The sequence below is a fragment of the Peromyscus leucopus genome, chromosome 13 (genome assembly GCF_004664715.2).
Source record: "Peromyscus leucopus breed LL Stock chromosome 13, UCI_PerLeu_2.1, whole genome shotgun sequence".
Classification (NCBI taxonomy): domain Eukaryota; kingdom Metazoa; phylum Chordata; class Mammalia; order Rodentia; family Cricetidae; genus Peromyscus; species Peromyscus leucopus.
Genome location: NC_051074.1, coordinates 38696208 through 38710001, shown reverse-complemented (window position 1 = coordinate 38710001; position 13794 = coordinate 38696208). Strand labels below are relative to the sequence as shown.

The 13794-nt window shown below is 48.2% G+C and overlaps 1 protein-coding gene across 15 annotated transcripts in view; it reads right to left on the bottom strand.

The window, feature by feature from the left end:
• The window catches only part of Tns1 (tensin 1), a 225621-nt gene that overhangs the window by 77685 nt on the left and 134142 nt on the right, over positions 1-13794 (bottom strand). For all 15 annotated transcript variants that reach the window (XM_037210277.1, XM_037210276.1, XM_037210278.1 and 12 more), the window contains 8 exons: positions 13603-13653; positions 12503-12625; positions 12019-12083; positions 9727-9810; positions 6183-6295; positions 5771-5831; positions 5598-5673; positions 4903-5032 (listed from right to left, as the gene is read on the bottom strand). In XM_037210277.1, the coding sequence (XP_037066172.1) occupies positions 4903-5032; positions 5598-5673; positions 5771-5831; positions 6183-6295; positions 9727-9810; positions 12019-12083; positions 12503-12625; positions 13603-13653 (703 nt within the window). The remainder of the gene's footprint in view (positions 1-4902; positions 5033-5597; positions 5674-5770; positions 5832-6182; positions 6296-9726; positions 9811-12018; positions 12084-12502; positions 12626-13602; positions 13654-13794) is intronic.

Below are 13794 nucleotides of genomic sequence, written 5' to 3'. Positions count from 1 at the left end.
CTTTAAACTTTTTAACCACTAGTGAGAAAGGAATGACAGCTACAGAGAGACATTGGATAATAGGGAAAAAAACTACAAAATTAAATCAGCCTGTATACTCTAAAGATGTGTTGACCTCAGAATGGAAACCAGGATATGAGTTACGTTGGGAAAGAGGTTTTGTTTTTATTTTCATAGGAGAAGAAAAACTATGGATACCATCAAGATTGATAAAGATTAGATTCAAACAGGAGAAACCTCTTGATTAAAAGAGGCGATAGTTCATCAGTGTGGCCATTCAATCTAAACTAACTTATAAGACTAACAAATGCTTTTCATTTGATCAGATAGAATCTGACAAAAAAGAAACTCCCCAAAGTTTGGGTTGGGGCAGGGTTTTGTTTTTGTCATTCTAGGAGAATGAAGGCATCCAACTAAGGAATTCTAAGAACACTGGACAAATGAGACATGTGAAGAAAAAGGACGAATCATCCAAAGAAAATGTCCCAAGAAGAAGAGTAAATTGGCCTAACTGGTATATCACATCTCCAACAGGATAAAATTTCATAAATCTTCCCAAATGTTTGTTTCTGCTGTTCTCTACAGACATATAAGACAAATGGTCTTTTTGTAGTCCCAGTTCAATTAAAAATTAAAGCTGGCTTTGGAGTTGGAGCATGGCTCTCTCCTTCTCTAAATCCAAGCATGTTTGTTAAAGGAAAATCCCAAATCTCTGTCTCATGTCAGGAGAGCCAGCTGGGACAAAAGAAAAACCAAATTTAAGGAACTATTCTATTTCCACTAATCTCATAATCCTTCGGTTTCATTTTGACTCTTTTTTTTTTTAATTTTTTTTAAGATTTATTATGTATACAGTATTCTGCCTGCATGTATCCTTGCAGGTTAGAAGAGAGCACCAGATCTCATTACAAGTGGTTGTGAGCCACCATGTAGTTGCTGGGAATTGAACTCAGGACCTCTGGAAGAGCAGTTGGTGCTCTTAACCACTGACCATCTCTCCAGCCCTCATTTTAACTCTTTAAAACTTTTCTTAAGGTATAAATATTATCTTAAAATTTATAAGATATATATATATATATATTAAACTTTGTCATGATATTAATGGTCATATAGAGTACTAACTAATTCTAGAAAAAGGTTTCACCTAGCTTCCTGTACATGATTTTGGGTTTGAGTCTATATCAGGTAACTAGGAATTAAGTTTTTGTACACTGGATGTACTTAACAAATTGTGGTCCTTTAACCTCTCCAAGATCTGCTGCATATGACATTTAAAATGTTTAAGTTTTCTGCAATCAACTGTGACGATTCCTAACAATGAGCTTTGAAGTCTCTAAAAAGATGGTGGAACCCCACAACAATGATTCCACCTGAATTATGGTTAACGCCACTAAGCTGACAAACACCACCCAGTGGTCAGCTTTGGGCTACAAACTGCTCAGGACAATTTCAAGGAGGTTGGCTGAGATGATCCAGCCTCACATACTACTCCAGCCAGGACTTCAGATAAGTCCTACACTTTCCCATTACACAGAGTCTGGCAACAAATGATACAGCTAGCTCTCCCAGGACTTGATCGTTATCTCCATTTTCTCAGGGTCCCCTAGAGATGCCCTCACCCACCCCCCAGACAGCAGGAAGAAATCTAGAGAACACAATGCCCACATTCCCAAGAGGTGAGGTGGATGGTTTTTGGTCATTCAGTGGGTTATGAATATTTGTCATCATTTAGTGGGGTTGGTTACACATTGTTACTGGTAATGGTCAAGAAAAAACTGAATAAAGATTAGATTCAGGGATCTCATTCTGAAAAGAAAAAAGTGAGATATAGAAAAGATAGGATAAAAGGGTAGATTATTGAATCTACTTTTAAACTAAAAAAGCAACTACTGGTCTTAAATATTTTACATTGGCATAGATTTTTGTATATTGGTACAAATTTAAGGTTATTTTTGTTAGAACATTCTATACATACATTTCTACTCTTATTTAAGATATTGTATGTGTGCAGCTCATTTAACAATGTAATGTGAATTTTCTAGTCCTTGAAAGTTATTATTACAAACTATTTAGGATAATAAAGAAATGCAGGTTACTAGTTAGCCACCTATTACAATCAAACTTGTAGTCATGTTAAGTAGGTTTTCAAGGTCAGGTATATTTTAGATAGACAGGTGGTCTTCCAACACTTCAGACTTCTACAGAATATGGAATTTAAGACGTTTTAATAATATAAGGCTTTTTATGGCAATGAGACATGTCTGCCCCTGGCAGCACCAATCTACTTCAGAGAAGATAATGGACATCAAAGAAACTCCATATGGAGTTTACTTTCTTTTTGGCAAAAATTAGCCACTGGGCAAGAAACTGCCCTTGCCTTGAGTGCTGACAATATGCTGTCCAAATTGGACAAGCAGGACACAAAACAAAGTAACTGCCGAACTTTACCAAGACAAAGCAGGACAGTCCTTCAAAATTCCTGCTTCACAGAAAAGTCTGTCAGATATCCTAGGCCTGTAGGCCAAAAATGGATGCCCCAATGTTACAGAATTATGTCATTTCTATAGTTTTGGAAGTTGTTTGCTCTGCACTTCCTGTTTACCCAGGTAATATATCCTTCTCAGGTCTCTGATGGAATTGAAGACTAGATAGTTATAGTTAGAGTTTTCCTTGTTACCAAATCCAGAAAAGAAACGCATAAAAGAGGTGTAGGGTGCCAGGAGGTGGTGGCGCACGCCTTTAATCACAGCACTTGTGAGTTTGAGGCCTGCCTGGTCTACAGAGTGAGATCCAGGACAGGGCACCAAAACTACACAGAGAAACCCTGTCTCAAAAAAAAAAATGTAAACTGTATAAGGTTGAGAGACATAAAAGTATGGTTTTGGGTTGGTAATACAAGTTAGGATAGAGAGTGAACTAGGTATCAAACTTTGGACTCAACAAGATAAGATAGATAATACAGTATTTTCTCTGAATTTGCCAAATGCAAATGGACTGGACATTGTGAATGTAATTCTTACCTAATAATTGTTATCATCGTATATAGTTTTACTATGTTTTAGTTAAAACCTTCCCTTTTAATTTAGACAAAAAGGGGAAATGTTGTGTGATATTTTGATCACATTAAGACAATAAAGTGGGGATGGGGATTTAGCTCAGTGGTAGAGTGCTTGCCTAGCAAGCACAAGGCCCTGGGTTTGGTCCTCAGCTATGGGGGGCAAAACAAACCAATAAAGTTTGCTTTGAATCAGAGGGCAGAGCTAGCTACGAGCTGACCAAAATTAATCATAGAGGTTTGGGAGGACTGAGGACAGATAGACAGGAAGTAGTAAGGCAGGGCTTAGAGAGGATCTCAGTCCTTTTGGATGGAGGAATAAAGAGACAGGAGGTTACTGGTCACTTCTCTGACACTTCTCTGATCATTCAGGTTCCTACCCTGATCTCTGACTCCCGGTTTTTTTATTTATAAATAATAATTAGATAAACGCAACACTTGCACCATGCAAAAAGGAACTGGTGGGATCCCTTTCCCTCTGGGTCTCCTCAGCCTCTTCTCGACTTTGTCAGCTTCACCTTCATCACCCCTCAAGACTGACTATAATCTGTCCTAAAACTCACAGCATCTCTCATGTTGCTTCTCCTAGCTCGGATGCGAAGAGAGCTCTCACATAACATCCTTTCCCACCACGTGTGACAGAGTACACAGGAGAGCTGCTCTTCCTCTGATCTGGCCCTTCCTGGGTGTTCTGGGTCACCACCTACTACTTGTAGGAAGAGGTCCCAACAAAGATCGCATCTGTTCTGTGGGACACGATCATGCTCTGCATGTGTTCATCTCTATGAGCACCAATTCCTAATTGTTTGTGTCTCTCCTATGAGACTCTGGACTCTCAGAGGCAGGGGTTAACTGTTTTCACTTTGTATCTCTAGGATCTAGAACATGTCTGTCATGTATTAACACATAAGTGATGCTTGGTGGGTGGGTGGATAGGTGGAGAGCAAGTGGGTATACTAATGGGTGGACAGTGAATGCATTTGTGGATGGATGGATGCATGCATGCATTAGCACATGAGTAACTGTGTGGATGTGTGGATGGATGGATGGATGGATGGATAGATGGATGGGCAGACAGACCAATGGGTAGATAACAGAACAAAAGTTCAGGTGGATGGATGAAAGATGGTGTGTTAATAGGTGGTTAATGGAATAAATGTACAAATAGATGCATGCATGAATACAGATATTCATATGGATCTCTCTCTCCCCGTCCCCTTCTCTCTCTATCTCTCTCCATCTCTCCAGGATTGAAGGTGATTTCGACAGAGCCTTAAGTGGACATTAGAACCCAGCCTCCCCTGGCCACATTTCTTCCTCCTTATTGCACCATCCCTACATACACCCTTCCTGAGGGATGCTTGTTTCCTGCCACAGCCATCTCCTCAAGACTTTTCAGATTTACCAAAACAGAGACCACATCCATCATGCTTCACTTTGATTCCAGCACGTAATACTGAGCCCAGTATTAAGATACTTGTGAATGCTAGAAAACTGACTCCCAATGGTCACGTGGAACAAGGGACAAGTGGGTAGGACAAGAAGGAGACAATCTGGAGCAGTCACTAGAGAAGGGTGGGAAGCACAAAACAGCCCAGGGGTCTTGGGTTACAGGGATGGACCTCAAGAGGCAGAGAGGAATTATCTTGATCTCTACTACAACCTGAACTCCAAGACCACCCCAACCTCAGTCTTTTCATGATTCTCCTCAATTTCCTCTCACTGTCATCCAGGGCCCCCCTGAGACTTGTGGCTCGGAAAAGATGGCCCCTGCATCCACTACTTCATCCCACGCTGGGCTCCTCCCCTGCTACAAGAGTCCCATCCTGGCCCATCAGGGAGCCCACCTTTGAAGGCCTCATCCAGGTCTTCCTTCCCAAAAACAACCCCCAAGTCATGGATGGCACAGGTGTGGAACTGCACACGGAAGATGACGTCTCGAGCCGGGCTCCGGAACTTCTTGTGATAACACTTCAGCTGCGTGGGTTAAAGGGCAAAGGGAGAAAGGTCAGGTCACAAGGATTCTCCTAACTCGCTCCATTAGCTGAGCCCCCAAGGCTCACCCCAGACTCAGGAGAGAGAGGTCACCAATGCCAAACAAGATCTCAAAGCTCTTTGGGAAACGTCTAGAGCAGAAGAGGAGGGGGAACAGTCTGGAGTTGTGGGGAATGTCCTCCCAGATGGTCCCGCATACAGGTGGGTATGGAAAAGGAAACGGGGCCTTTATAACTATGGCAAGCCGGTCTGAGTTTAGAATCGGGAGTGTCTCGTCGCCAGTCTCGAGCTAGAAGGTCACAGTTCACAGTGAACGGCAGTTCCCTGAAGCTGCCCCGGAGCAAAAGATGAAGCTAGGAGAAGAATGTCCACTCCAAGGGAGGAAGGCAGACCAAGACCGTGTGAGTCTGGGAGGACTTGTAGGAAGCCACAGTTCTAAACTCCGCAGCTCCCTGGGGGACAGCTGCATGTCCCATGTCCCACGTCCCCAGGGCAGAGTGGGAGCAGGACAAGAGATGGGACACTTAAGGAGGAGGGTGGGGCTCACCAAGATGTCTCCCTTCAGGAGCAGCCCTGGTTCAATGGTGATACAGATGCTGGCCTGGCTGTCTCCGGGGATGTTGCTGAGGGAGAGGCGAGGCGATGAGGGAGCGTGCTCCGGAGGAAGCAGGCTCCCTCCCTTCTCCCCCGCCCCTGTCCTCACTCACACAGACTACTTACTAAATGCCAGATGTGTACACCGGCTGCATGGCTTGGTAGATGCGGAGAAACGGTCGGCACCCTGTCAGAGACGGAGGGGAGGGGTGTGTGAGTCAAGCAGCAGAAATGGTTGGGAGATGAGAGACATGGGGAGGGGGAAGGAGAAAAAGAGGAAGAGGAAAAGAAGGAAGCAAGAAAGGGGAGAAAGACTAACTTCATTTCTAAGGCATTTTAAGGAGACAAAGACTGCCTCCCCCAGTGTCTTCTGCCGCTCGGCATGGCCAGGTGTCAACCCCACGCTGCAGCGGATGAGGGTTGAGCTCTGCTGAGAGCCCCACACGAGCCTAGGTGACACTACAGTGTAGCATATGGCTTACCACCCAAGGCCACCGAGAAGGAAATGGAGGCTGGAGGGAGGGGACTGGGCAGGTACCTCCTTTCGACTCAAAGTTGGGGATGCCGTGCATGATCACATGGTGCAGGAACAAGGGCTTGTTGTTCATTTTGATGGAGCCAGAGAGGAGGCCGCTGAAGTAGTGCACGTACCTGTACAAAGATAGGGTAGCATCAGGGAAGGGCCTGGGGAGTCCTCTATTCAGCCACCCATTCAGCTACCCATCCATCCACCCACCTACCCATCCATCTACCCAGCCACCCACCCATCCACCTACCCACTCACTCACCTATCTGTCCACCTACTAACCCACCCACCAATCCACATATCCATTCATCCACCCATCTACCCATCCATCCATCCATCCACATATTTATCTATCCTTCTATCCATTCACTCTTTCTTCAAGAACACCACCCTAGGCTTCCATCTACCCCCACCCCCATGACACATGCATCCACCCAGGCCACAGAGCAGCTGAGTTTCCCCAGCCAGTGCAGGTCTCCAGACTTGCAGAGCCCCAGGAAGAAAAAGAACATGAGACCTGAAAAACTACAGAGCCTAGAGCCCATTTGGCGTTCTCTAGCACCCCCTGGTGGTGAACATGAGCATCTCTTTCCGCCCTCACTCCCAACCCAGGCATCCCTGGCTGGGACAATTTAGCAGCAGCTCACAACTACACAAAGCAAGCTGCCCAACCAAACATCCCTAACAGCCTGACTAGGCCAAACCCAGTTTATGACTATTCTCACCGAAAACTTATGCTAGACCCCGGTTCTGCCACACAGCAAACAGTAAATGCTTAATAATTACAGTGCTTATTTTATTTCCTCCTGAACGTATGGAGTTTTCTATATTAACTTCTTTATTTGGGATCTGAGATAATTAACTTCCAGTAAGTATCCTGTCTCTAGGCTGGTTTGTAGTTGGGTTTTTAGTTTGGTTTTGGGGGGGATTTTGTTTATGTTTCTGGGGTGTGTGTGTGTGTGTGTGTGTTGTTTAGGGACTGAACCCAGGGTCTCCTGCATGCTGCGCGCTCAACACACTAAGCTACATCACCAGTCGCAGCAACCTCCAGTTCTTTTAACACAAATCTTGCTGGTAGAAGGGACGGACTGAGCCATCTCCTCTTTTTCTGGACAGAGATGGAAAATCAAGTCCAAAAAGAGTTGTGACACACATCAAGATCACACAAAGCAGGGGGTGGGAGAGAGAAGGAGAGAAGCCTGGACTCCGAAGCATCTCCGGAACCACAAATCGGTCCTCTGGTGCTGATGGGTTGACATTTCCTCCTTTCTAGTTTGCTAGAAAACCAGGTTGAATCCGACAAGCCAATCAAAGGCCGGCTGGGACTCTACAGGAGCCAATAGCTCCACAGGAGGGTGAGACTCCAATTATGACACCAAGACAACACCCCCCACCCCCACCCATCTCTTGGCCCCTTGGCCCTCCTCCAGGCCTGGTCTCTGAGCCTGGGTGGGGCCATTTCAGCCTCCCCTCGCAAGATAATCTGATGGGCATTGCCAGCTCCTATTCAGGGCCCTGCCCAGCCCCCCTGGCCCGTTACTCAAACCGGAAACCTGGAATGGCAGGTTCCCATCAGATCTCCTGACCAGGCCAACAGGATGTGTCTGTGTTCTGGGGACAATGAGTCCGAGGGCGGGTGACAATGAATGGCTGAGCTACAGGCAAAGCCCCTCCTGCTCACTCCTTGCTCTTCCCTCTCCAGCTGCCGGGTTCCCTGTAAGCAACACTAACAAGAAAGCCGAGGGAAAGTGGCAGGGAACGTTCCGGAAACCAACCGCTGCACTTTCTCATGTGTGTGTAGAGAGTGTGGCCTGCCCCCACCCAACAAATGCAGTGGTCCGTGGGAGGGAGCTGTGGGCAGACACAGATAACACACACAGACAAATTCACATGACCACTGCATGGCATGTAAGCATGTGAGGACCTCTTCTCTTTCTGACTAGGGGAGCCAGGTCTTCGCTGCTTAGTATGGTGGTGGTATTGTGTTCCCCAAAATATTGTGTACCCTAATAAACTTATCTGTGGTCAGAGAACAGAAAAGCCACTAGATATTTAGAATAGGCAGTGGTAACACACGCCTTTAATCCTAGCATTCCTTGGCTTGGCTATCCACCTTCACTCTGCTCACTCAGACCTTCCTTCCCCCCAGCCCCCCCCACCCAACGTGTGTCATTCTGAACCAGCCCTGTGCCCGCCCATCACTAACAGTGACGGTTTGACCTTTCTTCAAAAACATCTGTTGGCAACTGCAGCCACCTTCTGTTTGTAAGCACACAGTTGTTCATAAGAAGCTTGCCCACACATGCCCTTGTGTGACAGATTTAGTGTCCCGTCCTTGGTGTGAGAACGGGGCTAAGCCAGCCCAGAGGGGTGGCAGGCCCACAATGCACAGCCACACCAGGGTTCCTGCTCTCTAGAGCCCCAGCCTAGGCTAGGGCTTGCCATGGCTGCAGACGCCCCATGACCAGCCGACCTTGACACTGCCCTTGACACCCCCCTGCCCTGGTGGCAGAGCCCTGCAAGGCAGCAGGGAGCACTTCCAGACACCACCCTGGCCCCCAGGTCCCCAGCTCTGCACGTATATTCTAGCTCCATCACCACTCACTGTGGCCCCACTGGCCTGTCCCCACCCTAACCTCAGGCTTCTCATCTGCAAAAGAAGGGTGGCCCTGGTCATCATCACTGTTCCAGTTGGGGTTTCAAAATGACCTCCCCCGAGAGACTCCAGGCTATCTCCACGAAAAAAAGCCAGTTCCCTCCAGCACTCTCAATGCTACAGCTCCCTAACTTGGGTCTTCTCTCTCTTGCCTCCCTTCTCTTCTTTCTCTCTTTCCCCTCCTCTATTCCCTCTCTTCTGTCCCTTTTCTCTCTTCCCTCTCTCTACTCTATCCCACCCCTCTCTCTGTCCCTGGTTCTGTCTCTCTGAATCCTGTCTCTGTCTCTCTCTCCCCTCTTCACGCTCCCTATCTGGCATCAGCTCTTGTGGATGGTCACGTGTTTAATGCCTATCCCTCTCAACAGACCCACAACTCCCTCAGTGGGGAGGGACTCTGCTGTGCTAGCCTGGATGTCCCAGTGCACACAGCTACAGCAGCGTTCCTCAACTTTGGTGATGAATGACTCCATCCGGTCCTGCTTCCTGTCTGGGCTATTATTATACGCCCCAGTAAGAACATGTGGCTGGGGCCCCTTAGCAAAATACTATAAATTCTCCCAAGAGAAGGTGCCCCCTTATGGTGCTATCTATGACCTCCAAGGATAGGCGTTAGGGACACCAGTGTCATGTGTACTCATCCGCACACTGAGATGGCCAAGAACAGCATGCGTCTTCGTACATAGGCACCTGCTCCTCCAGAGGCATGCCACAACAGACTCTCTTCTGCTAGAGGTCTCAAAAGCCAACTGACACCCCAAACTGTGGGCACCACCATGCCCATGCTACTACCATCTTAATGCCTGTGCTTGGTATATCCTCAGCTAAGCAGATGCCCATTCCCTGAGCATGCACAAGGCCAGTATCCACCACAGGGAGTATACACACACACTGGTTACTCACCTCCTCTGGGAAGGCTGGCCAATGGGCACAATCTTATCCTCATAGAATCTTTTCATTGCAAACCGGTCCAGAGCCTGGTCAGCACTGTGGGGAGACACGGATGATCAGAGAAGCCCACTCCCACACCTGAGGGCCCCCTGTCCTCTCACTCAGGTGTTCTGGAATATTCCTTTACACTGTGTGAAGATATTTCACTGTGGTTGGTTTAAATAAAAGCTAAACGGCCAATAGCTAGACAGGATTTTCAGGGCAGAGAGAATGTTGGGAAGAAGAAGGGCAGAGTTGCTAAGGAGTCTCCAGCCAGACATGGAGGAAGCAGGAAAGCAACGTGGGAAGAAAAAAGGTAATAAAGCCATGAGGCAGAAAGGAAAGTAATAGAAATCGGTTCATTTAAATTATAAGAGCTAGTTAGAAACAAGCCTAAGCTATCTGCCGAGGTTTCATAATTAATAAGAAGCCTCCATGTGGTTATTGAGGAGCTGGCTGGTGGGATGGTGGGACTGAAAACGTCTGACTACATTCAGACTTCCCTAGGCTTGCACAGCCTCCCAGACAACCCTGGTTGCTGTGGAAAGATAAATCCCTCCTCCAACCATGCTGCAGTGAGAAGCCTCCAGGAAGAGCATGCTCAATGTGGCAGTTTGAATGTAACTGGCCCCCATAAGCTCATAGGGAGTGGCACTACTAGAAGGTGCGGCCTTGTTGAAGTAGGTGTGGCCTTGTTGGAGGAAGTGTGTCACTGTGGAGGCTGGCTCTGAGATCTCCTATGCTCAAGATACCACCCAGTGTCTCAGTCCACTTCCTGTTGCCTGCAGATTAAAGATGTAGGACTCTCAGTTCCTTCTCCAGCACCATGTCTTCCTGCACGCTGCCTTGTCCCCCCATGACGATAACAGACTAAACCTCTGCTGTAAGCCAGTCCCATTTAAATGTTTCCCTTTCTAAGAGTTGCCGTGGTCATGGTGTCTTCACAGCAACAGAAACCCTGATTAAGACATTCAAGCATCTCTAATCCGTAGGGGACTCTACAGCCAAGCTGCTTGGGCCCTCATCTCTAGACTGCTACTAATTGCTCCTGAGACATAATCCTCTCCATAAAACCTCATTCCCCTCACCAAATGAGGCTTAGAGGAGATTACATGAGGTGACACCCGTTAAGAGCTTGGCAGCCATGGGTGCCCACTCAGCAGACACAAGGCTGGGCTGGTTTCTGATACCCTCCACACAACCCACCCACCCATCCTCTGAGCACACAGAGGTCATTCTCGTGCTCCAATAACTTCCCATCATGCTCACAGTAAATTCAAAGTTCTCATTAAGGCCGGCAAGGCCATTGCTCTCTGTTACCCTGACTGCCCCGACCATTCTTTGACTCTATACTCACCAGGCCCTTTGTTCATACCCACAGCTCCTCTCCACGACCCACAGAAACCCTTGAGGTCCCTACAGCCACAGGTCCCCCTGATCACATACCCCCAGCCACTTCTAGCCTCTGTGTTTTCATAGTCACAATCATGGATGCTACTGACAAACGTGTTTAGTATTTAAAGCCCTCCAGAAGTTGGGCTGTGCCCTCTGCATCCTTCCAAGCACCATGGAACATGGTCCTGGACATAGCAACATCTGGGCAGCCAGGCTGGATGAAGGAGCCTTCAGTCTCTGTGGCGAGTCAGGACAGGATCTGCCCACTGGCTGGTTCCTACTTATTCTCCCAAACACCAAAGGAAAAAGAAGCTGGGCGGTGGTGGCGCATGCCTTTAATCCCAGCACTCGGGAGGCAGAGGCAGGCGGATCTCTGTGAGTTTGAGGCCAGCCTGGGCTACCAAGTAAGTTCCAGGAAAGGCGCAAAGCTACACAGAGAAACCCTGTCTCGGAAAAAAAAAAAAAAAAAAAAAAAAAGAAAGAAAGAAAGAAAAAAGAAAACCCTGCCAGCCTGAGATAACTTCCAGCTTGACCCTTGGGCCCAATTCTGATGCAACACCATTCTGGCTTCTTCCTGCCTCATCTAGGGAAATAGAAAGCAACTGAGGGGGGCTATGTGGTCCCCTAAACTGCTGGGTGGGTGTCTCCACACAGGGGAAGGCTCTCCCCCCACTGCCAGCTGTTTTTCATCCTGCCTCAGAGCTGAGGGTACTTTCTCCAGCTCTGGAGGCCCCTGCACCTCTTATTCCCTCCTATTCCTCTATCTGAGGGCACTTCCTGGCCCCCAGAAGGCATGTGGGTGGGAGAAGGATGTCCCCAAATCAATGTCCAGATGACAGAAGCTGGGACAGAAGACAGCTGACCTCTCACCTGGCTGAAATGTTGCTGTAGTGCATATACGCTGCGATGACAACCCCAATCCTGCCTCGGTTTCCCTGAAAGAGGCAAAAAGCAATCATTGTTCCAACAGGCTCTGCTGTACACAGCACATCCAGAAGCCTAGTGGCCAAGGGTGGGAGAGGAGAGTGCAGTTCTGGAGAAAGAGGAACACTGAGAAGGGAGGCAGGAGGAGAGAAGTGAGAAAAGCTAAGCCCACTCTCCATGGTTAGGCGATTAAACTGATGCCCTGCCCCCATTTGCTGGAGGTATACACTTGGGCAGAATCTATAATGTCCTAGAATGGAAAACACAAACAGGTAGGTGAGTACAACCACACAATCTTAGCACCCAGGCAGGTGTGCACACACACATATGTGCACGTGCATGCGCATATACACACACACACACACACACACACACACACACACACACACACACACACGTACGTGCCCACAGGTACACCCTGTGCTCTGACCTTGTTGTGAAGAACAACAACATTGTGGGGGTCTGCATTGAGCCAGGTGTCCATGGCCTTGCAGACGCTGCAGATCTTCTCCAGGGCCGGCGTGTGCAGATCAGGCCAGCCAAATTCCAGGACCTGTGGTTGAGACATAAGTAAGAAAAGGAAAGTCTGGGGACTCCATCAAGTCAGCCAGCACAGCATGGAAATAGCCACCAGCAGCCAGGCCTCTGCTCTTGTCCTGCTCGCTAGTCCTGCTGAGAGGTAAGGCTTGAAGAGCAAAGGCCATGGCCTGGGACCCAGGCTCACAGTAGGGTCTTAAGCAAGCCATGTCCCTCTACCATGACCTCATGGATGTGTGCCAAGGTGTACAGCATAGAACTGTGATCTCACAGCTTCCAGAGGGCCTGAGCTCAGCCCTCCAACTCCCCTCCAAGGCTAGCTAGTTCAAGGCTGATTCATGATGACAGATGAAGGGATAGAGTCCTCTGGTGCTCACGCCACCTTAGATATACAGACTGTCCATTCTCAAGCCTCTGGGGGAAGTCTGAAGTATGAGGAAGCAGAGCTTCCCAGTGATCTTCAGCTCTCAAGCCCACAAGGCCTCCTCAGGCCTTCTCTACTTTCACAAAACACTAAATGAAAAGAGCCGCCCTTTGGCAGGATCCACAGAACATGCCTAAGCCGGCTGTCCACTCTCAGAGACATGGTCCGAGGCCCAGAGCAGTCTGTCACGTGCCTGAGGTCCCACACTGACAGGCCCCAGAATCCAGGACAGAAGCCAAGGTCCTCTGCAAAGTCTCTTAACAATCAAAGTAACAATCTACAATGCAGCATAATCCCTGGGACAGGAGCCTATATAGAAAAGACACAGACACAGCCCCACTCTGTGCTGTGCTCCGGAAACCCTGGGCATTTCCTCCCCAGGGGCAGACGAGGCCAGAAACCACTGTGCGAAATTTCAGTGGTTGGTACTATAGTCATTTTGCAGATCTGAGATACCCTTGAACTTGGAACAGTCATGGAACCGCACAAGAGGCCGGGGGGGCGTGTTCTCTGTCCTGCTATCCCAGGCTAGACCAGGCCATGTCACCCTCAAACGGCCACAGACTCACCTTAGCGTGGAGCTTCGTGACATCAGGCCTCTGCTCAGATAGGTTGAACAGCTAGAAAGAGACGAAGGAAGAGTGAGAAAGGACAGAGTTTGTCCCTGCTTGTCAGGAGCCCAGCCACCGGCAAGCCCTGAGCCCCGGGACTCCTACACACACCCACTGTCACTCTCCTTCCGAATGGCAATGTTTCCACCA